The sequence below is a fragment of the Lagenorhynchus albirostris genome, chromosome 7, assembly GCF_949774975.1.
Source record: "Lagenorhynchus albirostris chromosome 7, mLagAlb1.1, whole genome shotgun sequence".
Classification (NCBI taxonomy): domain Eukaryota; kingdom Metazoa; phylum Chordata; class Mammalia; order Artiodactyla; family Delphinidae; genus Lagenorhynchus; species Lagenorhynchus albirostris.
This window is the reverse complement of record NC_083101.1, coordinates 105,462,177-105,487,352: the sequence shown is the minus strand read 5'-3', so window position 1 is coordinate 105,487,352 and position 25,176 is coordinate 105,462,177. Positions and strand designations below refer to the sequence as shown.

General features: G+C 40.9%; 1 protein-coding gene across 3 annotated transcripts in view; it reads left to right on the top strand.

The window, feature by feature from the left end:
• KIF13B (kinesin family member 13B) overlaps positions 1-25,176 on the top strand; it is a 187,805-nt gene that overhangs the window by 118,372 nt on the left and 44,257 nt on the right. For all 3 annotated transcript variants that reach the window (XM_060155774.1, XM_060155773.1, XM_060155776.1), the window contains exons 23-35: positions 1,163-1,320; positions 2,623-2,755; positions 7,067-7,213; positions 7,823-7,852; positions 9,503-9,602; positions 10,191-10,317; positions 11,084-11,139; positions 12,719-12,843; positions 14,100-14,276; positions 16,721-16,813; positions 21,066-21,218; positions 21,966-22,043; positions 23,207-23,260. In XM_060155774.1, coding sequence (XP_060011757.1) covers positions 1,163-1,320; positions 2,623-2,755; positions 7,067-7,213; positions 7,823-7,852; positions 9,503-9,602; positions 10,191-10,317; positions 11,084-11,139; positions 12,719-12,843; positions 14,100-14,276; positions 16,721-16,813; positions 21,066-21,218; positions 21,966-22,043; positions 23,207-23,260 — 1,431 coding nt within the window. The remainder of the gene's footprint in view (positions 1-1,162; positions 1,321-2,622; positions 2,756-7,066; positions 7,214-7,822; positions 7,853-9,502; positions 9,603-10,190; positions 10,318-11,083; positions 11,140-12,718; positions 12,844-14,099; positions 14,277-16,720; positions 16,814-21,065; positions 21,219-21,965; positions 22,044-23,206; positions 23,261-25,176) is intronic.

Sequence of the window (25,176 nt, the reverse complement as noted above, 5' to 3'; positions counted from 1 at the left end):
TCAGGTTCTTAGAGTGGGGTTGGAGTCAAAGACTAAAGTGCCGTCAACACACTGTATGTACATGTTAACTTACACAACGTTATATGTCAATTATATCTCTGTAAGCCTGGGGGAAAAGCAGAACTGTAGTGTCAGTGCATGTAGCTCCTCCAGCATCAAAAGTTAACTTTTGTGTGACTATATGTACATATGTCTGCTCTTCTCCAAAAGGAATCCATGTTTTGTATGAGTTACTGGAGAAACTGTCATCTGGGAAGGTTAGGAAACTAGTGTTTTAGAGAAAGTGAAGATAGAAGGGAGATAAGAACTAGCATTGTGGAGCCCCTAATATTCTGTTCAGCACTTTGTGATTCTTTCATTTGCTCTTTCCCACAGCTGTATTTGATGACAGTGCTTTTTTTAGCTGAAGAAGTCGGTTCAGAGGTCATTTGCCCATGGCTAGTAACTAGCAGAGCCGGGACTGTCAGATTCTAAATTCTCTTTTTCTACTTTATCTCACTTGAGCCATCTCATTTTTTTTTTTTTTCGAGAGAGGTCTCTTTCTAATCTGTTTAAAACAGAAATACTTTTGTTGTGCTAAAGATCGAGAGAGAGAGAGAGAGATTCTATGACTTTTTAAAATAAACTTTTTTAGAGCTTAATCCTAATTATTGCAAGAGGCTGTTTTACATCTATCGTACAAAGATGGACAGATAGGAGAATTTTTTTAAAATAGGTGATTATTTGCACTGATGATCAGTATTTATTTCCTTTCTCTCTTATTATTGGAGATAGTTAACTTCCTAAAAACTGGAAAAAATTGTTTTTCCAACACACTGCTGCCTTACTGGATGTAATAACTTTTATATCAAGACATAGATCATTGTTGTCATTCTTAATATAATTATTTATACTTTCAAAAATAGCTCCCAAAATATTGCTAACAAAATAGAATACAGTGCTGGTCTTTCACAATAGATTTTCAAGGTGAAAAGTTTTTTAAGAATCAGAGTTAAGAACCTTGGGCCATCTGAGCATTCATTATGGGTATTGGATGACAGTTTTGTCCTATGGCTAAAACATTCTATTTCTCTTCTCCATGATGAAGTGAGGATATGTCAGGTGTAAGTAATTGTAAGGTCACTAGAAGGTGTTTTCTTCTTCTGTACCTACTTCCTTTCAGGAATTTTCTGTTGGCATCACTGAAGACTTTATCGAGCATCTTTCAGAAGGGGCTTTGGCAATTGAAGTCTATGGCCATAAGATGAATGATCCTCGGAAAAACCCAACCCTGTGGGATTTGGGGATTATCCAAGCAAAAACACGCAGTCTTCGGGACAGGTGAATTTTAGATATCCATCTGATTCCATTTATAATTTTAAAAAATTGCTAGAGATTAATATTGCCATTTATAAAGGTTACCCCTTCCTGAGCATTACCAGTATTCCAGTAATAGCTGGTGTTATGTCCACGGTATTAACAGCACAGTTAAACTTCCTTGGAGGAGTGAACTTTGAAGAGTGATGGGAAAAAGTTAAGAAATAGGTAGTTAAGAATGAAGTGTGAAATGAATTTTTGGAGAATAGGTTGCTTATCATTATGAAATACTTCTAATTAATCATCTGTAGCGAAAATAGATCAAGATATACTCTGGAATTCAGGTTTACATGGTTTTTTTTTTTTAAATAAATTTATCTTTGGCTGTGTCGGGTCTTCGTTACTGCGTGCGGGCTTTCTCTAGTTGTGGTGAGCGGGGGCTACTGTTCGTTGCGGTGCGCGGGCTTCTCATTGCGGTGGCCTCTTTTGTTGTGGAGCACTGGCTCAGCACACAGGCTTCAGTAGTTGTGGCACTCAGGCTCAGTAGTTGTGGCTCGTGGGCTCTAGAGCACAGGCTCAGTAGTTGTGGCACACGGGCTTAGTTGCTCCGCAGCATGTGGGATCCTCCCGGACCAGGGCTCAAACCTGTGTCCCCTGCATTGGCAGGTGAACTCTTAACCACTGCACCACCAGGGAAGTCCCTTACTTATTCTATCTTTAGCTCAAAGTTCTTTTCAAATAGCATTAATCGTGGAAGGAGGAAGGCTTACTTGTTGACCAGGATTTTAAACAGAAGAGTTAAAAGGAAAAGACTGAAAGAGCATATATTTGTACTGCATCTAATTATAGATGAGAAGCAGATTTTCTTCTTTTTTTTGTATTTAGAAAGTTTTACCAAATACTAAATTAGACATTGGGATTTTTTTTTTGATTCTCTTATTGACCTCAGCAGAGATACTTGTCCAGTCACCAAAGCATACAGTACTACCTTTGCTGTATGAAAAGATAATCACTGCAACTTACTTCTGTACTTCTGATAACAATGTTTAAATTTTTGAATAACCACTTTGAAATAGATTTGTAATTATCATACCTTTTTGAATGAAATAAAGGCATCATTTTTAGTTCTGATGTTGTTTGTTGAACTTTGCTTTTAATTACATTTGCCAGTATGTATTTGTGTATTACTCACTGAACTACAGATAATTCTACTGAGTTATTCTGTTTGGAGGTTATTTTCATCATTAATTCTCATGTGTAGGATCCTAAGCTGCCTGTATTGAAATAGAAATGTATGATTTTCCAAGAACTTCAACTATTTCCTAGATGGAGCGAAGTCACCAGGAAAGTGGAATTCTGGGTTCAAATCTTGGAACAGAATGAGAATGGTGAATACTGCCCTGTAGAGGTAATTCCTGCAAAGGACGTGCCAACAGGTGGAATCTTCCAACTCCGGCAGGTAATGACATTTTTAATGTTAACATTGAATTCTTTGGTGTCGTAAAGGTTAATATTGGATTCCTTTTAGCAGAAACATCAGGGATAATGAAATCTAGATTGGCCAAGACCACTTATTAAAGTTTTCTCTCCCTTCATGTGTATTTTCTTTCATTTTCAAAAATAAAGCTGTGTACAGTATTTAAAACCAGCTTCTGTGAAGTTTAAGTAAGAAAAAGATAAGCTTTTGGGACTCCCCTAGTGGCACAGTGGATAAAGCTTGCGCTCCCAGTGCACAGGGGTTCCGGGTTCAATCCCTGGTCAAGGGAACTAGATCCCACATGCATGCCGCAACTAAGGAGCCAGCAAGCTGCAACTAAGGAGCCAGCAAGCCACAACAAGGAGCCCACGTGCTGCAACTAAGGAGCCCACCTGCTGCAACTAAGACCCAGTGCGACCAAATAAATAAATATTTTTTTTAAAAAAAGAAAAAGATAAGCTTTATAGTGACTTAGAATTGAACTGTAGGAAACAAAACAAACGTATCAAGCAGCATTAGAACATTTATAAAGACGAGGAGAGGCTGTGTGACATGGCAGAAAGAACAATCACTTCAGAGTCTAACATTCTGGGGTTTGGTTCTGGCTGTCCCATGGCCTAGCTGTATATCCGTGAGCAAATTCAGTCACCTCCCGGAACCTTTCCTCAGGTGTAAAGTGGAGCGGGGTGATAACACCAACTTTGTAGGGTTATTGTGAGGATTAGAAATACTGTATATGGGGCTTCCCTGGTGGCGCAGTGGTTGAGAGTCCACCTGCCGATGCAGGGGACACAGGTTCGTGCCCCGGTCTGGGAGAATCCCACATGCCGTGGAGCGGCTGGGCCCGCGAGCCATGGCATCTGAGCCTGCGCGTCCGGAGCCCCCGCTCTGCAACGGGAGAGGCCACAACAGTGAGAGGCCTGCGTACCGCAAAAAAAAAAAAAAAAAGAAATACTATATGGAGCCCAGTGCTTGATACATGGGAGATGAGAAGTGTTTTCCCCTCTGATGCCCACCAGTTCTCTGCTTCTCTGCAGGCACCAACTGGGTGTCTTGTAATTCAGTTCAGTTTGGACCCTAACTACCCAGAGCGAGCATCACACTCCACAGGTTTAAGGGCCCAGACTTACACAGGACTGCCCTCACTTCAGACACCAGCTGCAAGTGTCAGGGCCCCAGGTCACCCACATTTCTGTCCTACTTGGCTAGAGTTGAGGGTTCCTGCAACTCTCAGGTTTCATAGTTTGCTGGAATGACTCACAAAACTCAGGAAAGCCCTTTGCTTACTGTTACCAGTTTACTGTAAAAGATACAACTCAGGAACAGCCAAGCGGAAGAGCTGCACGGGGTAAGGTGTGGAGGAAGGATGAGGAGCTGCCGTGTGCCCTTCGCTGCGCCAGCTTCCCAGCACCTGACGTGTTCACCAGCCAGGAAGCTCTAACCCCATCGTTAGTAGGTTTTTACGTAGGCGTGGTGGATGACAGCACTGGCCTTTGGTGATTAACCCCATCTCCAGCCCCTTTTTTCTCACTCCCTGAGGTTTTGGCGTAGGGCTGAAAGTTCCAACCTTCTGATCAAGGCTTGGTCTTCCTGGCGACCAGCCCCAATCCTGAAGCCACCTAGGGATCTGCCTAGAGTGACCAAATGAAAAGTCACATGGTTAAAAGACGCACCTATCACCTTTATCATTAAGGAAATTCCAAGAGTTTTAGGAGCTCTGTGCCAGGAACTGAGGACAAAGACCAAATATCTTTTCTATCTTACTTAACACGTTAGGTAAATAGGACACGTTAAGTAAATGCAGCTAGGTAGATGTGAATACCTGCCAGACACCAATACAGCAGAGACACGTGTGGGACTTGTCACTTAACCCCAGACAGATGTGATCTGTAGTATCTGTGCTGCAAGTTAAAGATGAGAGTATCTTAATAGAATTTACATGTAAGACTTAGAAATACTCGTTTGCTATTCTTTACATGAAGTCAACATTTAGTAAAATATTATTGCCTGTGATAGTTTCCATACTTTAAAACAGTAGTAAAATATTAGAATGGCTCAAGAAAATGAATGTTGAAATCATTCAAAGCAAAATATGAGAAAAGGTTAAAGGAAAAAGTTTGCTTAAATAAGTTTCTGAATGTCTTAGGAGGAGGAAAATGATAAGCACTTGTTCTCTGACCCTAGCAAATGAATTTTAGCAAATCCATTCATGTATAGACAAGGCACTAAAAGCAAAAGGAAATTAGTTTAAAATATAGTGTGAGATATATACATAAAATAGGATTCATAAGGGTGTGAAGAACATCTTTTCCTGAACATCTGTTAAAACTATATATATATCCTCTTCGGATGCCTTAGAAATTCTTCATCTCCCGGAAGGCAAGACCAGATAATTTTCTGTGGTTTAGTATAAATTGAATATTTAAGTGTTTTTCACACTTCTGGCAACCTTTACTAAAAGTGTTCAAAGATATCTTGGGTATATCAGGAAAGGCTTTTTTGAAGGGTGTGCGTCTTGACCTGGGTGGTGAAAGAATCATGTTGGAAGGGTTCTTCATATATAAATGGCAGGAATAAAGATAGAGGGTGGAATTAGGTAAGTTTGGGTAGAAAGTATCAGTAACTTGTAGGAAGAGCTAGAAGCAGTAACAGAAGAGGTTATAGAGGCTTGGGGCAGCTAGTTCATGGAGGGCCTTGGATGGTAGACTTATTAGAATTCAAAATGGGAACCTATTGTTCTCCAACAGGAAAATAGCAGAGGAGAACTGATTAGATTAACTGCATGCATTTGCTAGTTTTGTAGTTAAAAAATAGTCAAATATCGGCAGTTACAAGAAGTTCACTAATAGTTTATGTATTGGTAAAGCTGTTCAAAGCTTTTCTGTGAAGCATTAAGCCATTCCTGGATCTTTTCCCTCCATTTTTCTCTTTATCCTGTATTCTCCCCCAAAGTATAGGTACTTCACCCTTCACGTTTGGGCGCACATTCAGAATAGGTCACTTCCTGTCTCAGGAAAAGTGAAAACCAAAGGTAGCTAATTGAAATGACTAAACTATTTCAGACAATTAAAATGTTTTCTTCTTTGCACAAAATATCTGATGCATAGTCCTCGGAAAATATTAAAGACATCTGCAACCCATCTCTTTAAATCTAGCTTGATAGAATCAATCATTGCCTAAGCTGATTTTCCTGATGATACAAAGCTCTTGGGAATTAAAATCCAATAGAAGAGGGGAAGGGTAACTGACTTGAAATTACATGTTGAGATTCTGTTTTTCAAATTCTATTTTACATTCCTAGAATTTATAAACCAACTTTGAAGTCAGTGATTGGGGATACTGAGAATTTTCTTTTAAAAATTACTTCATTGTAAATATTCAAAGTCACATAGTGTTTATTGTGAAAACATGCTTAAAGAAGGAACAGTTTCTTTCTGATCAATTCTTCATTTTGCAACTTGGCTTAAAATTATTTTATTTTGGGATGAGAGCAGTGAATTCAGGATAGTGTAATCATTCTTATTATTCTGATTGCTTATTTTTTAAAGTGGATCCTACTATATATACTGGCTTTGGTAATCTGCTTTTGTAAAAGAAGTCTAGTTAACATCTGTCACTGTACTCTTTAACTTATATATCATGTATGTTTTTCTATAGCAATATTTTAATGACCATGTAAATATTTCATTAATATACTATAGTTTAAGCAGTTATCAATGCTATACATTTAATTTGCTTCTAATTTCTTGTTATTCTTAACATTGCTGTAAGATTCTTTATGTACATATATGATTACTTAAAACAGGTTCCTAGAAAGTTGAATTGCTGGGTCAAGGGATTCTTATTTTTTAAGGCAAATTGCCCTGCAGAAAGCTTTACCGATTTATATTCCCACCAACAGTGTATGTAATTGCCTTTTTTGTAAACTTTGGGCAATATTGTAAATTGCCTTTTTAAAAGATAATTGCTAGCTTAGTAAGTGAAAATAAAGGTGTTTCATGCTTATTTTAATTTGCTTATTAGTAAGTGGAACATTTTATATTGTCTAGCCTTTTGCATTTCCTTTGTTAGATTGTTTTAAAGTTTTTTTTGTTGGAAAAAATATCTAAGCCATATATTTGTTCCTGATTAGTTTTTGAATTTGTAATTTACTACTAAACATGTAAGATACGGTGAGATAGCATCTCTAAAGATAAATGCTTTTCTCATCATCAGCCTGTAGGGGTCTCTCTAAACCAAATTTTTGGGAATCAAACCGATTTTGAGAAACTCTTAAAATTGTCTGTGATACAGGGGCAGTCCCGGCGAGTCCAAGTGGAAGTGAAGTCTGTGCAGGAGTCTGGGACTTTACCGCTGATGGAAGAATGTATATTGTCTGTTGGCATTGGATGTGTAAAAGTCAGGGCGCCGAGATCGGCCAAGACGCATGAAACCATCCATGTAAGTCTCTGTTGACAGACCCAACCAGACAAGAGAGTCTTTTGGAACCTGGCAGAAAACTGCCTTCCACAAACAATTCTTTCAGTATTTTATTTTCTTGGATATCTTTTTTTCTTTTCTTTTCTTTTCTTTTTTTTTTAACTGTATTGCATTTGCGTGGAACCACTGCACCAGCTTGTTGGTTTTCCCTGGTACATGGCAAAGTGAGGGTTAAAACATCTCAGCCTCCGGGAGTTCCTCAGTGCCTGATTTCCGCCCCCCCACCCCTCTGCAGAAACCCCCTGCTGGCTCATAAAGACTATTTGCCAGCAGGTGTTTGATTTCCCCTGGGGAGTGGGACTATAAACCCAGCAGGGGGAGAGTATTGTACTAGCTCCCTGAAAAGGTCAAATGAGGTTCTTCACTTTCCTATGAGAAGCTGAAGGTTTCACTCCAACTACCTGAAAACTGTAAAACCGAGTGTGAGGGTGAGCGTGGGTGGGAGATGAAAAAGCGTATTCGTTAAAGTAGAAAATATAAAGTATGGGAAAAGATTCAAACTTCTTTAGCGTAGTCTGATTCTTGGATAAATGATTGTTTCGGCTCTGCATAATATATTTTTTCTCTTAGGAGGAAGAGGAGGACATGGACAGTTACCAGGTAATGAAGCACGGGTTATCCTAGTCAAATAAGCTCGATTAAAGTACTAAATTACACATTCCTGAGTCTTGCCATGCTGTTACTTAGTAACTACACAATTAGTTTTGATTCAGATATTGCTTTGTCTGAAGTTAAAACAGAAGGGAACAATCATTTGTGACTGTTATCCTTTTCCAAACCTGGAGCTGCCCATCCAGGCCCCTGCAGATCCATTCTTCAGGTCCTCTTCCTTGCACTTGCTCTCTCCTTTTTCCCTGGAAGAGCTGTTGCAGACTTGGCTTCAGTCAAGCCACGCCCCTTAGGTATTTTCCATACTTTAAGCCAGGTCTCCTTTCCCTACTTCCTGGAGTCAAACAGGTTTTGTTTTGTTTTTCCCCCCACCCCCCTTTCCCTAATCTCCTGCAAGATTTTGTTTACGTCTGATACATTTTATTTTGTGAGTCTGGTTAGTCATCGTTTAGCACTGTCAGAGCTCTTCGGATCCTGATTATGTCAGCCAGTGCAGTCACCCTCCTGGTTTGGCTTCATTCTAATTGGATAAAAATGTCTGCTTTCCTATAAGTTGCTGATAAAAGTATTGAGGGTTAAATACAGAGTCCTGTGGCACAACCGTAGGGAATTCTTTTAAGCTGACGTTATTCCATTAATCACTATTCTTTGGATTTGATATTTCAGTCTTCTATAATTTCTTCCAAGTAGATCCATTGCGCATTTCTCCTTCTTGTCCACAAGAATGTCATGAGCTATTTGGTTAAGTGCCTTAGTGAAATCCAGATACTCCCAATATGCTCAGCATTCCACTGATCTACCCAGTCACGTAACTTTATTACAGAAGGAAATGAGGTAAGATGGGAGCACAGTCAGGTGTTGACTGGTAGAGTTGTTAGTCTGTTGGTAACATCCCGTCTGCCACCACCACCACCACCCCCCCCCCCCGCCAAAAAAAAAGAAACCCAACAGAAACTAGGGAGAGAAGCATTTACATGATTTGTAGATGCTGGTGAAACATGTTGAAGGCTGTAGTTAAGAAATCTGAAGAGTTCTTCCGATGGTTCTAAGGGATATAAATTTGAGGATTATCGAGTAGTATTTGTGATTTTTATCCAGCAAAGAGACCTTGTAGAAGATATTGGCTGCATGAGTGCTTGGAGTTCTACCCTTTGAGCCAATAGAAATAAAACTGGTTCTGGGGCTTCCCTGGTGGCGCAGTGGTTGGGGGTCCGCCTGCCGATGCGGGGGATGTGGGTTCGTGCCCCGGTCCGGGAGGATCCCGCGTGCCGCGGAGCGGCTGGGTCCGTGGGCCATGGCCGCTGAGCCTATGCATCCGGAGCCTGTGCTCTGCATCGGGAGAGGCCACAGCAGTGAGAGGCCTGCGTGCCGCAAAAAAATAAAAATAAAATAAGGGAAAAACTGGTTCTGGATTATCAGAGTGCCCTTTCAGAAATGGTGTTACTCTAGTACAGTAATGCTTTAATTTCTGAAAGTTTCTATTCTGAATAATGGTTGGATTCAACTAGTAGTGGTAATAAAAATGTTAGGGTATAATACTTTACATTTTTGAAGCATATTAGAGTAAGGTAAGATAGAGTATCGGTTTCAGATATATTGTCTTGATGTTATATTTACTGTAATCCCCTTGTTTGCTTCTAGGATCGGGATTTAGAGAGACTACGTAGAAAATGGCTAACTGTGTTAACAAAGCGTCAGGAGTACTTAGATCAACAACTGCAAAAGCTTGTCAGTAAACATGGTATGAAAAGCAACTTCTAATATTCCCCCCCACCCCAAATCAGTGTGCTGTTAATTCCCATTTGCAGTTACATGAAATAAAAGTAAACGAACACATCGGTAGTGGGAATGGCGAGAACATAGGAATGGTGCTTATTTGTGTCACATCCTTTCCAAAGGACAGTTATCCACTTGTAAGGATGTCTTTGCATAGGTCTCCCTTCCCCCCCAACAAAGAGGAAATAGAGTATGTGCAGTAAACATTGTCCCTCAAAAATAACTAAAGGAAGATGCTCACATTTCTTGATTTCTGGTCCAGAGGCACGCGAGCCCTCTGACTCTCGAAGAGATCATCCCTGTGCTGTTCCACCGCAGGCCTTCCATGAACTGCAGACGGCGTCTCTGTGAGAGCACACCAGCCTCGCTAGCTTATAGTTAGTTTTTTATCGTGAGCTTTTTATCACGAATTAGGGAAGTAATAAGTTGCTAGTGAACCCTCCTCAACCAATACATGGAATATGGGAACATCCTGTGGATAACGTAGGACAAAGCGTAAACAGCAGGCAAGAAGTGGGACCCCTGTATTTGATCCTCATTCTTGATGTTCTAGATAAAACAGAGGATGATGCTGACCGTGAAGCTCAACTACTAGAGATGAGGTTGACTCTGACTGAGGAGAGGAACGCAGTCATGGTCCCCTCAGCCGGCAGTGGGATCCCAGGGGCCCCGGCAGAATGGTATGGGTGCTGCCCTGTGTCTTCTGAAGTTTTCTGTGCTCACGGAGCTGCCCGCTTTCTCTATGAGTGTTGCCTCTGCTTTGATTAATGGATGACTTACCGTAGCGTGTGGGGAAAAAAGTTGTTTTAATTAGAGGAGGTGTTAAATTATTTTCATGAGTTGGAATAACTGTGACCTAAAACTTTTATTAAGTAATATTGTTTTTGGCCCAACTAATTAAGACTTCTGAGAATCTGAATCAATATTTAGTACCATTGCACTTAGCATTTAAAAAAATAGTTAATATGTTAATTACTTGGGTCATTCCCTTAAAAGACTATTCAGTCATAATAAAATTGCATCACCAGGTGTTTTTGATTTTGGTACTAGATTAAAGTGAACTGTCAGCAAATGTTCTCTGCCACTTTATAGAAATTAAAAATAGTAAATTAAGCCACATGGGGCCCTTAGGTATATAACTTTATAAGAAAGTACGTTTAAACAAGGGAGCTTCAACTTCAGTGATGAACAGGTATATGTGTTTTCTAAGACTAAGTTCTGATATCAGAGCGTATGATAATTATGCATGGAAGCACCAGAGAAAAGAAGCAGCAGTGGCAGTTAAGTCCTTGTGGCATCTCTGATGTGAAATTATAGCTAACCCAGTACCCAGAATTATCATTGGTTGACCTGTAATTGCTCTGCATGTATGAAGGCTGAGTCGTGAAGCACATGCCGCTGAGAAAGGCTGCTTTATTTGAGATGCTGTTGTTCGTTATGTTTTAGGACGCCGGTTCCTGGGATGGAAACACACATTCCCGTTATATTCCTTGACTTAAATGGTAAGTTAAGAGGTGCCGCCTTCCGAAGGCAACTCTGACAAATTAGTGTCCAAGTAACACTTAGATTCTAACAAAGTATGCAGTTAGGCAATTCTGTAAGCCTAAGGTTTGGGTCTGTTTTATGTGTGCCAAAGGACTCTAATCCTTGACAAAGAATGAATTTCCTGTAAGAATAGTATTTTTTTTTTAACAGTGATAGGTATGTCTCATCGTGATGTGTTCTCACATTTCATTCTACAACCCATACTGCTTTGTGTGCTTTGTCTCCCATCAGTTTAGGATGGCAGTAATGTTTTCCACACTTAAGGTATTTTCTTCTTTAATTCTCAGGAGGACTCCTCTCCAGAAAGGACTAATAACTAGTGATGCTTATGTAGCATGTTGCTTTTATCTGGTGTCTTCTTAGCATTACCTAATGAATTTCTCACTTTATCTGTGAGTTCTTGTGCCATTCATCACTGCGTCGCCTTTTTTGTTTTTTAAATAACTGTCATTTTTTTCCCCCTCATGTAAAATATTTTGGATGTGGCTACATTTTACAAATATTCTGTCTGAGGAGGGAAATAAAAATGAAAAGGTAGATTAAAGAGCTAAAAATAAGTTTGAAAGTCAGCATTTAAATTCCAAAGACATCTGCAGAAGAACTGTGTATAAAATGAGCCATCCTAAATAGGCAAGCTTGGATGTCCTCAGTGGTGTTCTTCTGCCCTGAAAGTATGTTACAGCATCTCAGGTATTTAGCGTCCTGTGCTGCTTGGCTTACTTGGACCTGTGAGAGTTTTTCGTATCCACACGGAGTCAGAGAAGAGCACTTAGCCACTGGCACCGTACATCCACCTGTCGGGGTTTTAATGTATTGCCATAGCACTCTATCCTTCCTTGTTCTCTTGAGCCTTGGAGACTGAGGGCGACTCTGTCTTGTTCTTACCTGAGGTTCCTAGATAGGTGAGGGGTGTGTGTGTGTGTAGGAGGGTTAGAAAGTGGAAGAGAATAAGCTTCAAGAAGACCTATTAGTATGGATATTCCAAGACAGGAGCAGCACCCTGTTCAGCCTATGCCCGTTCTTGGTCCACACAAGCCCACGTACTAGAAGAAATACTTTCGACGTTTACTTGCAAGCTTAAGATGCATAGGGAGTTGGGAGGGCCAGGCTTGGAAATGAACAACCAAAGGGCCACAGGGCAGCCCTTCAGTTTCTTAACTGTGGGATGATTGGAATCACTCTCACTCTCATTTCTTCAGTGCACTAAAAGACAGGGAATTGGGGTTCTAATCCTGTCATTAACATTTATGGGCTGACCCGGTGTAACCTCTTGGGTTTCTTGGCTTCGGTTGCCTTCCATGTCAAATAAGGCACGGAGGTAGGAGATTGGATTTAGATAATTTCTTGAGGCGTTTTCCATCTCTAAGATCCGTGAACTGTTTAATGGTCATCATCTGTGTGATGTAAAATTTCAGAGCCAACCAGCAAATGAAATTTGAGGCAGGAGAATTCTGCTACTAAGCACATTGAAATTTAGCTGGTAGGGGTTATCCTTTAAAATGATCTCCATATTGAATGGAACTTCTCTGCTTTTAGCTGATGATTTCAGCTCTCAGGATAATCTTGATGACCCAGAAGCTGGTGGATGGGATGCTACCCTGACTGGAGAAGAAGAGGACGAGTTCTTTGAACTGCAGATTGTCAAACAGCATGATGGAGAGGTAAATAAAGCATAACTCGGGAAGACTGGATGAAAAGTAGTTTCTTTAACCTTTCCATGAGCCTTTGAAAACAATCAGCAAGGTAATCATTTCAGTGCTTACGTTTCTCAAGAACTATAAATGAAAACCTTTCAGTATGATTTCCAGAAAGAAGGGAACCACTTCCAGAAGGAGTAGACCAATCAGATCACATCCATTCACTGTTTTACTTCTTTTCCTGGTGAAGGATCTTTGTTAGTAATTCATAGTTCAGGTCAGCAGTGGTCTACTCTCTGGGGAAATGCTCCTGAAGTACATAGAGGTAAAATGGCACAGTGTTTGGGACTGACTTCGAAATGCTTTAGTGAAGACTTCTTAATAAGGGAGGAAAAGAATAGATGAAGCCACGTGATAATGTTTGAATCTGAGTGATGGGTATACACTGGGGGCTTATTTTCTAATTTTGAGCATATTGGAAAAATTATAAAATATATTAAGGAAGGAAAGCCGACGTGATACTCTGAAGGACACATCATCACATAGTGAGTGGTATTCTGAAGATGCAAAACTTGAACTGCGGTGCATTCTGTAAAACAGTGGACCTGCACCCGTCTTTAATAAGTCAGTGCCGTGAGTGACAAAGAAAGCCTGAGGAACCAGCCTAGATGAAAGTAGACTAAAAGAACAGGACAGCTAAATGCAGTTTGTGATCCTGGGTCAGAACAGTTGAAACATTTGAATATGGACTCTGTATTATATAGTAGTATTGTATTGATGTTAAATTCCTGAATATGATAATTGTCCTATGGTTAAGTTATAGGATGTCCTTGCTCTTAGAAGATACTTGCTGAAGTATTTAGAGATGCAGAGTTACCTGTCTATAACTTACTGTAAAGTGGTTCAGTAAAAAAACCCAAAAAACAACAGCAATACTGTGTGTGTTTGTGTGAGAGAGAGGGAAAAGGGCAAAATGTTAACAGGTGGTGAATCTACCTGAAAGAAATACAGGAGTTCATTGTACTCAATTTGCAACTTTTATGTTTGAGTATTTTTCAAAATAAATAAATTTTAGCTGTCGGCCAGGAACAGCCTGCTCTGTACTCCCTCGAGTCGGTGCCGGAGGCCACATCCTGGGATTCCCATGGTCTCCCAGGGCAGTTCTCTTAGCAGAGCTGCACTCATTGAGTGGCCTGCTCCACTTCAGCCCAAGCCAAGATGTTTCCTTGTGGGGTTTTGTGTTTTAGGAGGAGGGGGTGACTGTTCTGTCTTCTCTGCAGGTGAAAGCGGAAGCCTCCTGGGACTCCGCAGTGCACAACTGCCCTCAGCTGAGTAAAGGCACGCCCGCGGATGAGCGAGTGTTTCTCATCGTGCGGGTGACGGTCCAGCTCAGCCATCCGGCCGACATGCAGTTGGTATTACGCAAGCGCATTTGTGTCAGTGTTCACGGCCGGCAGGTGAGTCATTGATCCTAGTTGAAGAAATGACTTTGGGTCAGACACGAGGGCGGGGCTGTGGAAGGATTGCTCTGGCCTCCTGTCCCCCCAGGCTCTGTGAAGCTCTGAGCTTTTCTCTTTCAGTTGACTATTGCTGTCCTATAACCGTGCTTGCTTCAATCCCGGAACCCGTCAGCCTGACTTCCTCCTAGACGACCCTGAATTGTTACCCTGAATCTTTGCTACTGCAGAGGCACAGCTCACAGCCCTTCCTTTGGGTGCCATAGGGCCCTGTCAAGGCGAAGCTCACTGTTTTTGTCTTTGACTCTTCATCTGGGTCCTGCAAGATGAGAATGTTCACCACAGATGAGCTGTTGTTTGTGCTGTTCACCATTTCGTTTTCCGTGCCTTTCTTTTCTTGCAGTCCTCTCTGCTGGTTCATTGATTGTGTATTTGGAGAGAGTACTCTGTCAAGCTTTGGGGTAAAAAGATGAATAAGAAATAATCTGCATCCTTAAAGAGCCAATGTCCACTGGCTTCTGAGTGTATAAGCAGACGACTCCTCTACTGTGATGGTGCAGCTCAGAGGGTGAGAGTGCAGTCAGGGAAGGCTTCAAAGAGGAGGGGGCATGTGAGCTGCTCCATTGCAGGCAGCGGTGGTTGGCAGGCAGAGGAGTCGCTGGCTATTTCACCGAGAGGAGGAAATATCCGTGCAGAGGTGGTGAGGAAGGAAAGGGCGTGGCAGCTTGGGGACCGTTAGAAGCAGAGTGTGACGGGGTGTGCTGCAGAGGCCACGGCTGTGGGCATCAACACAGTTGCAGCTAGGTTATGAAGGACCTTGTGCCGTATGAGCCAGTTTAGTAGAAAACTTCTAGATAAGAATATAAAGGATTTCTGCTGTTGGTTCTGCAATGATACGATTTGGGAGGTTGGTTCCAGGGGTTCTTCTCAATACACTGGCTAAAACCAGGACAGATGAAAATAAATCTTTTCATTTAGAAGAGTACAGTCACGGTTGACAGAGTCCTGGATGTAATCTCCACCCCTAAAAATTAATCTTTAGTTCTAAATGTCACACTGATATCAATCTTTGAATGAAGACCAGCAGTGATGCTGTTAAAATTGCAGCTCTTTAGCTTGGCAATCGAGCATCAGTACATACAGGTCATGGCGTAGCTGTAGATGTATGTATATGCCGTGTCTCCCATTCACTCTTTTCTTGGTCTCTCTTTTCTCGGAAGTCTATTTTTAAATAAATGTATTTTATTTATTGATTTTTGGCTGCATTGGGTCTTCATTGCACATGCAGGCTTTCTCCAGTTGCAGTGAGCGGGGGCTACTCTTGGTTGCTGTGCGTGGGCTTCTCATTGCAGTGGCTTCTCTTGTTGTGGAGCATGGGCTGTAGGCTCATGGGCTTCAGTAGTTGTGGCACGTGGGCTCAGTAGTTGTGGCTCGCGGACTCTAGGGTGCAGGCTCAGTCGTCGTGGCGCATGGGCTTAGATGCTCCACACCATGTGGGATCTTCCCAGACCAGGGCTCGAACCATGTCCCTTGCATTGGTAAGCAGATTCCTAACCATTGTGCCACCTTATAAGTCTGGAGTCAAGAGTGAAGGGATGAAATAAATGCATTCTAAGAGGCTAAAATCTTTTAAAAAGTTAACTAAAGATCGCTGAATTATTATTAAGTTTGTGAAAATATGTACTTCTGAGACCAAACAGTTTTTTTCCTATTCTGTTTGGGGGCTTTTACCTATTTCCTACTCGGCTTTTGCATGAGGGAAAAAGGTTCAGTGTCAGTTTAATATTCTCTCTTATTCTTATCTTTATTCACCAATTACATTCTGCCCTCATCCGTGCTCTCTTTAACCTCTACAGGATGTTCAGTCTTAGCAACATCTTCAAATGAGTCATCTATGCATTAATTCAACAGTTCAATTCTTAACCGTGCAAAGAGCACAGTCAGCATAAACAATGACCATGCACTCTTAAATCATTCTTCATAACGATCCTGCTTTGGTCAAGAATTAATGCCTGGACTTGTCAATATTCATGGTGCAAGATGTCCATCGTGCTGGAAAGAGAAAAAAAGGATAAGGGTCACCAGCCCTTCCTTACATCTTCGTTAGAAGGTCATTTTATCTTGTAGAAGTCAACAGTCTCATTTCTGTAGCCGTTCAGCAGAGCTGAACCAGATGCCTAGTGCGGTTCCAGAGTTTAGGGTTTGTACTTCTCATATATTCGGTATGGGACCTGTCACGTGGCAGGCATCATATAAATTGGTTTGGGGCACTAAGACAAAGTTGAGGAACTTCTATGTAGTGATTTGGATTCTGACTTATATTGGAAGTATGTTCTTTTCCTTTTTGGTTAGAGTGAATGTGGTGTCGTTTATGCTGTCTCTTTGTTAATGAAAACTCAGTTTTTGAGGTGGGAAACCATGTCTTCTATTTTGTTTTTCTCTAGGGTTTTGCTCAGAGTCTCCTAAAAAAGATGTCACCTCGAAGTTCTATTCCAGGCTGTGGAGTGACCTTTGAAATTGTCTCCAATATTCCAGAGGTGAAGGATCATATGAAATTTGAATATACTAAAAATAAACATGTAGAAAGAGCAAACTCCCTGAAAAGTCACCTATGCAAGAAATGTGTGTTAAATGAAAATGTATATTTAGGAAAATGTTATAGATTTGTAGAGGAATTTCCTAATCTTCACTTGATTCAGAGTAAAATGTACTTGTGTGGCTTTAAAGGTTTTGGTTTTAGTATTTTGTTAAAGAAGAATCTTTTGAAAAGCAAATCAACACCTTTTTACCCACAGAAGAGGGTATAACCCTTGAAGGAAGGCAACACAGCATAACATAGAGTTTCAGGGTTTCATTTTGGAATGAAACAGAAATCTTGTTTCTGTCACCTCTTAGTGACGTGAACTTGGGTAAGTTACTTTGAGCCTAAATTTTTTCATTTATCAAATTGGGTTAGTGATACCTTCTGTACAGGGTTTTTTTAAGGATTAAATGAGACAATATACACAAATTGTGTACGTGCTAAACAATAAATTGTAATTGCTACTATTATTATAGTTACTATTATTATTTCTCTTTCTGAGCTAATTCAGATATGCACAGGAATCAAACAGATAGAGCTGAAAATACCCCTGACAGGAGCTTGCTGGAGGATGTAGTTTATATGTGCTTCCTAGTACTTAATTCCTGATTTAGACAGATTTGTGCACTTGGTTATTGGCATAGCTAGTAACAAGGCCTTCCTTACAGGAGTAGGAGAAGTGAGGGGTCTAAGAAAAGGACCCAACAAAAAAGACAAGAGTGGCTCCTTCTGCCACATTGACTACCCAAAATCGGGGAGTGAGTGGGGAGGTCCAGGCTGTGCTGCCCTTGGGGGTGGAAAATGGGAATGGGACCCTGGGGCGAGCACTCCCTCCTAAGCACACCATCCATGGTGCCTTCATTCTCTTGATTCAAGGGCTCAGTGCTTGTTGATTGATTCTGTTGATTATTTGAACAATAGATGGACAATATATATTTTAAGACAGATCAGGTTTTGGAAGAGTGAAAAGATTGCACAGTACTTAGGCTTTGTTTTAGAGTACTTATATCACAGAACACTCTTCCTCTCAAATAATGTCAAATAGTGACTAATTCTTGCCTGGACCTTCAAAGTATTAGGCTTACATAGCACATATTAACTGTTTATTTAATTTGGAGCCTGCTGACCATTTAAAAATTGAGCCCCTTTTCGAGTTAGACAAGCTGCAAAATCTTGGATCTGGAATATATTACTCTTTGTATACTTATATGTGGGGTTAGAGATTTACTGTTTATTCTCTATATCTGAGTGTTTGCTCTTTTTTCCAGTTGTTTCAGATCTTAACTCTATAAAACGGTTTGAATGCAGTTGAGAAACAGTGACACTTGCAGTGAACTATCTTCAGTTTTTCCTTTTCTCCCATCATCTTTCTTCTCTTCTCTCCTCATTTGTAGTTTTTTTTTTTTTGGCTGTGTTGGGTCTTCATTGCTGCATGTGGGCTTTCTCTAGTTGCGGCGAGCAGGGGCTACTCTTCATTGCAGTGCGCTGGCTTCTCATTGTGGTGGCTTCCCTGTTGTGGAGCATGGGCTCTAGGTGTGCGGGCTTCAGTAGTTGCGGCACGTGGGCTCAGTAGTTGTGGCGCACGGGCTTAGATGCTCTGCAGCATGTGGGATCTTCCTGAACCAGAGCTCGAACCTGTGTCCCCTGCATTGGCAGGTGGATTCTTAACCACTGCACCACCAGGGAAGTCCCCCATTTGTAGTTTTCTTATCTTCTTTAACAGTGCTTTTATTCTTCAGGTGATACGGTTTTTCAAAGGGCAGAAATGTGGGGAAATCAGCGGAAAGATAAACACATAGCCTCACGTGATGGGGCTACCTATTAATAATTAGCTAAATGTCTAAGTTGGGAAGTGTTAAGGTCACATTATCAAATCCTGATGATAAAGACAAAGGAAAAGTGAGACTTAAAGCTTATAGTGTAAGGACTACACTAGTTTATTTTTTATTTCAAAATAAAATAGAAAGCTTCTTAAAAGCTAGAATTCATCATGAAAAAGCCTGGAAAAGTTCTTTGTGTTCCATATTACAGAAGCTTTGAGGGCTTGGTAGCAAAAAGAAGTAGTCATAGACCAGAGAGCAACAAGAGATGGTTTCACCGTTCTTCCTTTTTTTTTTTTTTTTTAAAGCAGCTAGAATGCTTTCATTGCTAATGGGAGTGTAAAATGATACCACCACTGGCAGCTGATCATAAAGTTAAATAGACACCTACCCCGTGACCCAGTAATTCTACTTCTAGGTCCTTACCCAAGAGAAGTGAAAGCATATATCCATAAAGATCTGCCCAGGAATATACAAAGCAGCTTAATTCAAAATAACCTAAAACTGGAAACAACCCAAACATCCATCAACAGACGAATGGATACATAAATTGTGGCATCTCCATACTGTGGAGTATTACTCAGCCATACAAAGAAATGAACTGAGTGAACGAATCTCTAAATCACTATGCTAAGTGAAAAGCCAGGCGCCAAAGGGTGTCGTTCCATTTATGTGAACTTCTAAAACAGGTGAACTAATCTGTGGTGAAAGAAATGACCTTGCCTTGGGGGAAGGGTAGGGGTCGAACTTTCTGAGGAAATGGAAATGTTTTATTTCTTGTGTGGATAACATGGATATATAATATATACATTTCTTTAAAACTCAGGTATCCTCTTTCTTAGAAAATCAGGATATTCGGTGGTTAAAAGAATACTCTATCAGGAGTCAGGAGACCTAATTCTAGTCTTGCTTCTTTTGCTAATTATGCGACCTTCCTCTTTCCTCATTTGTAAAATGAGGATGATTCCTGGGCCCAAACGAATTACTGTAGGAGACAAAAGTTTTGTGAACTTAAGCTGTCTTCTGAATTTTTCCATATTTTATCCATTCTAAGGCTTATGTAAATTTTTTAAAATCAATTCATTTATTTTATTTATTTATTTTTGGCTGCCTTGGGTCTTCGTTGCTGCACGCAGGCTTTCTCTAGTTGCGGTGAGCAGGGGCTACTTTTGATTGCAGTGTGCGGGCTGCTTGTTGTGGTGGCTTCTCTTGTTGTGGAGCACGGGCTCTAGGCGCACGGGCTTCAGTAGTTATGGCACGTGGGCTCAGTAGTTGTGGCTCGCGGGCTCTAGAGCACAGACTCAGTAGTTGTGGTGCACGGGCTTAGTTGCTCTGCGGCATGTGGGATCTTCCCGGACCAGGGCTCGAACCCGTGTGCCCTGCGTTGGCAGGCAGGTTCTTAACCACTGTGCCACAAGGGAAGCCCGTAAGGCTTATGTAAATTTAAAAAAAATATTTTTGAAGTTAGAATGTGTCTTATAATTGATGATATCTTAAAGTTAATTGGCAGAGTTTTTTTCCCTCCTTAGTGGTATATGTCTTTTCTTAAAGTCGATGGTATCTTAAGATGCAGGGGCATGTGGATATATATTTTGTAGTCTTTGACATTACTATAACAAATTCACCAGTAAAAAAAAGTATCTCATTTTTCCTGAGAAGAGTACTTTGTTATGAGCCACATGAGCTTGAGATACCTGACTACATTAACAAAGTCCCTCCCTGACTTGCAAACATCCCATTTATATGCCTGGACCAGTTATGTCCAGGGAGCTGGGTGAGTGAGAATTTGCTTAGTTACTTCTCTTCTCGGTCAGCTTCCAGCCTTCGGCCTCTGCCACTGCAGAGTTGGGGATTGAGACCACACTTGGAATATGTAGTCTGTGGGAGGCTGCTTAGCAAAAGGGTTGGAACCCAGCCCTTCTTTCCATTCTTAGCCTCCATACCTGTGTCTGTCTCCTGCAGGAGTTGTTTGGATCCCAGACGTATCCAGCTGTTACCCCAGCTCCTCACTCTTCCCTCTGGCCCCCCAAGATATGTTCAGGAGGTACTGTTGTGGTTAGATTTCCAGCTAGCCCACCAAATCCTTTCTAACCAGGAATGTCTTGGTTTTCAATGGAAATGTAGGAGAGAACAGTTTTGTTGAAAATGTGCTGTGTTTCAGCTGCTCTGTGTTTAACCAGCCTTTCAAGTGAACCGAACCACCATTTATACCATGATTTCTGTGGGAAAATGCATTTTGAGTTCCGAAAGCTGACTTTAAAATGGAATTTGGAATACATCCCATTTGTTCGTTCAGTACTCTTGTGTGTATTTGTATAATCAGGAAGCTTTTGTAACATTTTCTTCTGCAAGGTACTTAATTTTAATATACAATTTTCCATTCTCCAGGATGCCCAGGGTGTAGAGGAACGAGAAGCATTAGCAAGAATGGCAGCTAATGTTGAAAACACGGCTTCTGCTGACTCGGAGGCATATATTGAGAAATACCTCAGGAGCGTGCTGGCAGTGGAGAACCTTCTCACGTTAGATCGACTTCGCCAGGTCAGCCGACAGAGCTGGTGGCCATGGTGCCAGCCCAGCCTGACTCTGGGTTTGACTTTCCACAAGTCACGTTATTGTTACATCTAAACGTTTGACGCCTCTAAGTGGAGCATATTAACTTAGATTAAACTTGCTGGGTAAGTCTTTGAAGATACAGACACTACTGGAAAGTTACGTTTTCCAAGACCCTAAATGGTATCTAGTGGCCATTTGGAAGTAGTGGAAGAGAATATGTAACTCTTGGTGGCTAAGTATCTTAGAAATTCCTTGATACTGGGTCATAATGTCACAGAAGGTAGAGTGCTGTGCCCTTCTTTGCCGCCACAGCCTCGGAGTGGATCTCTAGAAGGGAAAACAGAAGCGCCAGCCGTAAACCTAAGCCTCAGAGAAACCCTGAGCTCCATTTTATGTGACAGTGTTGAGACTTTTTTTTTAACCAAAATTACGAATGAAAAATAAAAGAGAATGGTCTGCTTTTAATAATCTTTCTCTTGGGACTGACTTCTGGCCAGCTTCAAGGGGGCCGTCAGTAGATACAGAAAAGAATGATCCAGGTAACCTGTCCGCTGTTGAATTAACTTTGAGTATTCCACAGTGATGGCAATTGAGTCATTCTGTCGTGTGAAGTAACAGCCGTCCTTTAAAGAACTAGGAATGTGTCCATAGCTCAGCCTGCTTTAAGATACTGTTACTTTGGAAGTGTGTCTCTCATGTGTATTTTTCATCTGTATTTTCTCTGACTGACAGGAAGTTGCAGTGAAGGAACAGTTGACAGGAAAAGGGAAGTTGAATAGGAGGAGTATTAGCTCTCCAAATGTGAACAGAGTGAGTACCTGGAACCCCATTCTGTCCTCTGCTTTTGCTCCTCTTTCCTTGGATAACTCCTTCCCATCCTTTGACTCTCATCTCGGATATCATTTCCTTCTATGAACTGATTTAAGTGTCCCCATTCTCTACCCTGAAGCATCGGCGCACCCCTCTGTCACTGCCCTTCCTAATTTTACGTGGAAAGTTCCCATATGAGTCCCTCTGTAATGTTTCTCCGTTATCTTCATGTCGCCAGTGCCTGGCACACTGACTCTGTTAGGTGAGTGTTTGTTGTACTAAAGCAAAACTAGCCGAGTGCCTAGGGAAACTGTTTGAATTTTCTAGGCCAAACTGAATTACTTATAAATTGAGGAGAAGTCTGGACTAGGTTTATAAACTGTGATTTATCTCTACTTTCCTTACTTTTGATAAAGATATGAATATGAGAGATAGTACACCTTTGTCTGAACTTGTTACCCAGAAAAACCATGGTACAAGCATTGAAATAAAGAGCAGCTGACCCTTAGCCTTGGTGTTGGAGAGGACCCAGTGAGAGGCAGGACGGGTCTCAGACTGGAGGGCCCATGTGGCCCCGCGAGACTGCGTGTCGTCACTGATGATCTCAGACAGAAAGATTGGGAACATTCTCAGGCAGTAAAAAATACCACTTTAACTCAGTGTAAATATCTTCTCATTCCTTCAGAAAATGATCTACTAAAATGCACTGGTATGTGCAGAGATTTGGTATTTAGAATCCTATGGTTTAAAATAAATAGTTTGCGTGTATACATTTGCTACAATACCCAGAGAAAGGAGTCGTCCGATTAGGACAGGGTAAGGTAACCAGTAACCTGGTATCCTTTAAATAGAAGGGGATAAACAAATGAAGCGTCTCTTACTCGGGCCCAGCCAGCTGTTGCCTCAGTGTACACTGGATATCTGATGTTATACAAACCTCCCATCTTAAAAAATGTTAATTCGATTTTTTTTAAAAAAACTGCACCTGACGGTGTCCCAAAGGCCACTAGTCTAGTTTGTAACTTTGGTCTTGACAGTCTGTCTGATACCATCCAACTTCAACGTTCTGTTGATTCGGTTTTCAAAGTCTTGTATTTCCAGGACCATAGATCTATGTACTTTTGCACATGAAGGACTAATCCCCCTCTTGATTTCTTGTTTAGCTGTCTGGCAGCCGACAGGATCTTATTCCATCCTACAGTCTAGGTAGCAACAAGGTGAGTGTTTGTAACTATTTTCTATCAGCCTTAACCCGTTTCCCATTCCAGCTTTCCTCTTCTCAAATATCACACGCTAGTTTTGCGTGCCAAATTTTCTCCCAGTTTTCTATACTGTGTGAAATTTATTGGAGAGCGTTGAGTTCATTTCTTTTTATCTGCCAGTTAAAATAATGTTACCGAGACCTTATTATTACTCTACTTTCTAAGGGTTAAAAAACAATTTAAGTTCTTAAGTTCTTCTGTTGAAAATATTCTTCCTGTTTGTGTCAGAAAAGGAACTTCATGTCAGATCTTTAGTAGTAAAATATTGATGAAATGATTGAAAATATGTGAGGAATAAGATCATGTCTAAAAGTTAATATTATTTGTTAGAAGAAAGAAAAATAAGCGAACAGAAATTTTGTTAGCTGGAATGTATTTACTTGCTTGTTAATATAGCTTTCCCCAATATAACAGAGTTTTAAGCATAGACAATTCATTTTCCTGTACTTAAAGGGCTCACACTTGAAATTGTAACTGGATGTCACATGACACAGTTTTGTGCCTGCCGTTTTTTGAGGGACCTCGTTAGATGTTGGTGCTGCCAGCTGCAGGCAGTGTTTTCTGTGTCGATATCTTCACCCTTGAGGAGGCCAAAAGTGTCATATGAAATGGTCTGACATGAGGAAGTTGTGTCACAGTAAAAGAAGATACAGATAAAAGAAGATTGGCTATTTAATCATTATCAAAGCTGAGTGGTATTCATTACACTATTCTTACACTATTCTTTCTATTCTTGTTAAATATTCTACAATCTGTCTTTGTATAGGTTTGAAATTTTCCTTATAAAAACTTAAGAAAGGGCTTCCCTGGTGGCGCAGTGGTTGAGAGTCCACCTGCCGATGCAGGGGACGTGGGTTCGTGCCCCGGTCCGGGAAGATCCCACATGCCGTGGAGCGGCTGGGCCCGTGAGCCATGGCCGCTGAGCCTGCGCGTCTGGAGCCTGTGCTCTGCAACGGGAGAGGCCACAGCAGGGAGAGGCCCGCGTACCGCAAAAAGGAGGGGAAAAAAAAAAAATTAAAGAAAAGGCAATGAAGTTGATGAACAATTAGACTCATTTTTAAGATCTAGGTTACTAGGAGTTTACCTGAAGTAATACATAGATATGTATCTATGTATATATATCCTATTATTTCAGGAAAACTACCAGTAATCTAAACCTTAAAAATATATATCTCAGTGTTTATAGGCAAATAACTTGCTCTTCAGCTCATCAGTTCACTGACCACCTACCATGCGTCTGAAAGTGTGCTAAGGTTTAGTACTCCTTGATACGGGTCCACTGACAGGTGTGATTAGCTCTTGATAATCATAGCATAGTTGTGATTAGCTAAACAAAGCAGAGTTTATGGAAAATTGTGTCATTATTAATTATAAATAACTCAAGTATTTTAAGGAAAATATAAGAAAAAACCATGACTTTCTGTGTTTTTTTGAAATCCATCTAACCCAAATCCTCTATCATGAATTCCTTGAAAAAAAGTAGCCAAAATTTCTTCAGCTTTTCTCTCTCACCCTAGTTTCCTTATGTTTAAATGAAGAAAATAATAGAAAACAGTAGTATCTGCTTGAAAAAGAATTATTGTTTCATCTACACCAAATAAACAGAATAAAGGAACACAGATGCTGTAATAGAAGTATGCCTAGGTAGAGTAGGAGCCCAGAGGAGGGAGTGGGCACTTTTATAGGTATTATTCAGGGACCAAGAGAGGCTACAGAGAGGGGGAACTCCCCGCCCTCAATAAGCTTAATGCTGAAAGAGGATAAGGTCCACCCAAGGCAGGGAAGGCGTTGAAGCAAGAGTGTGAACAGAAGTGTGGAAGGAGGAAAGAGCATGAGTAAAGCAGAGAGGGTGCAGTGTGGGGTAGAGCCCA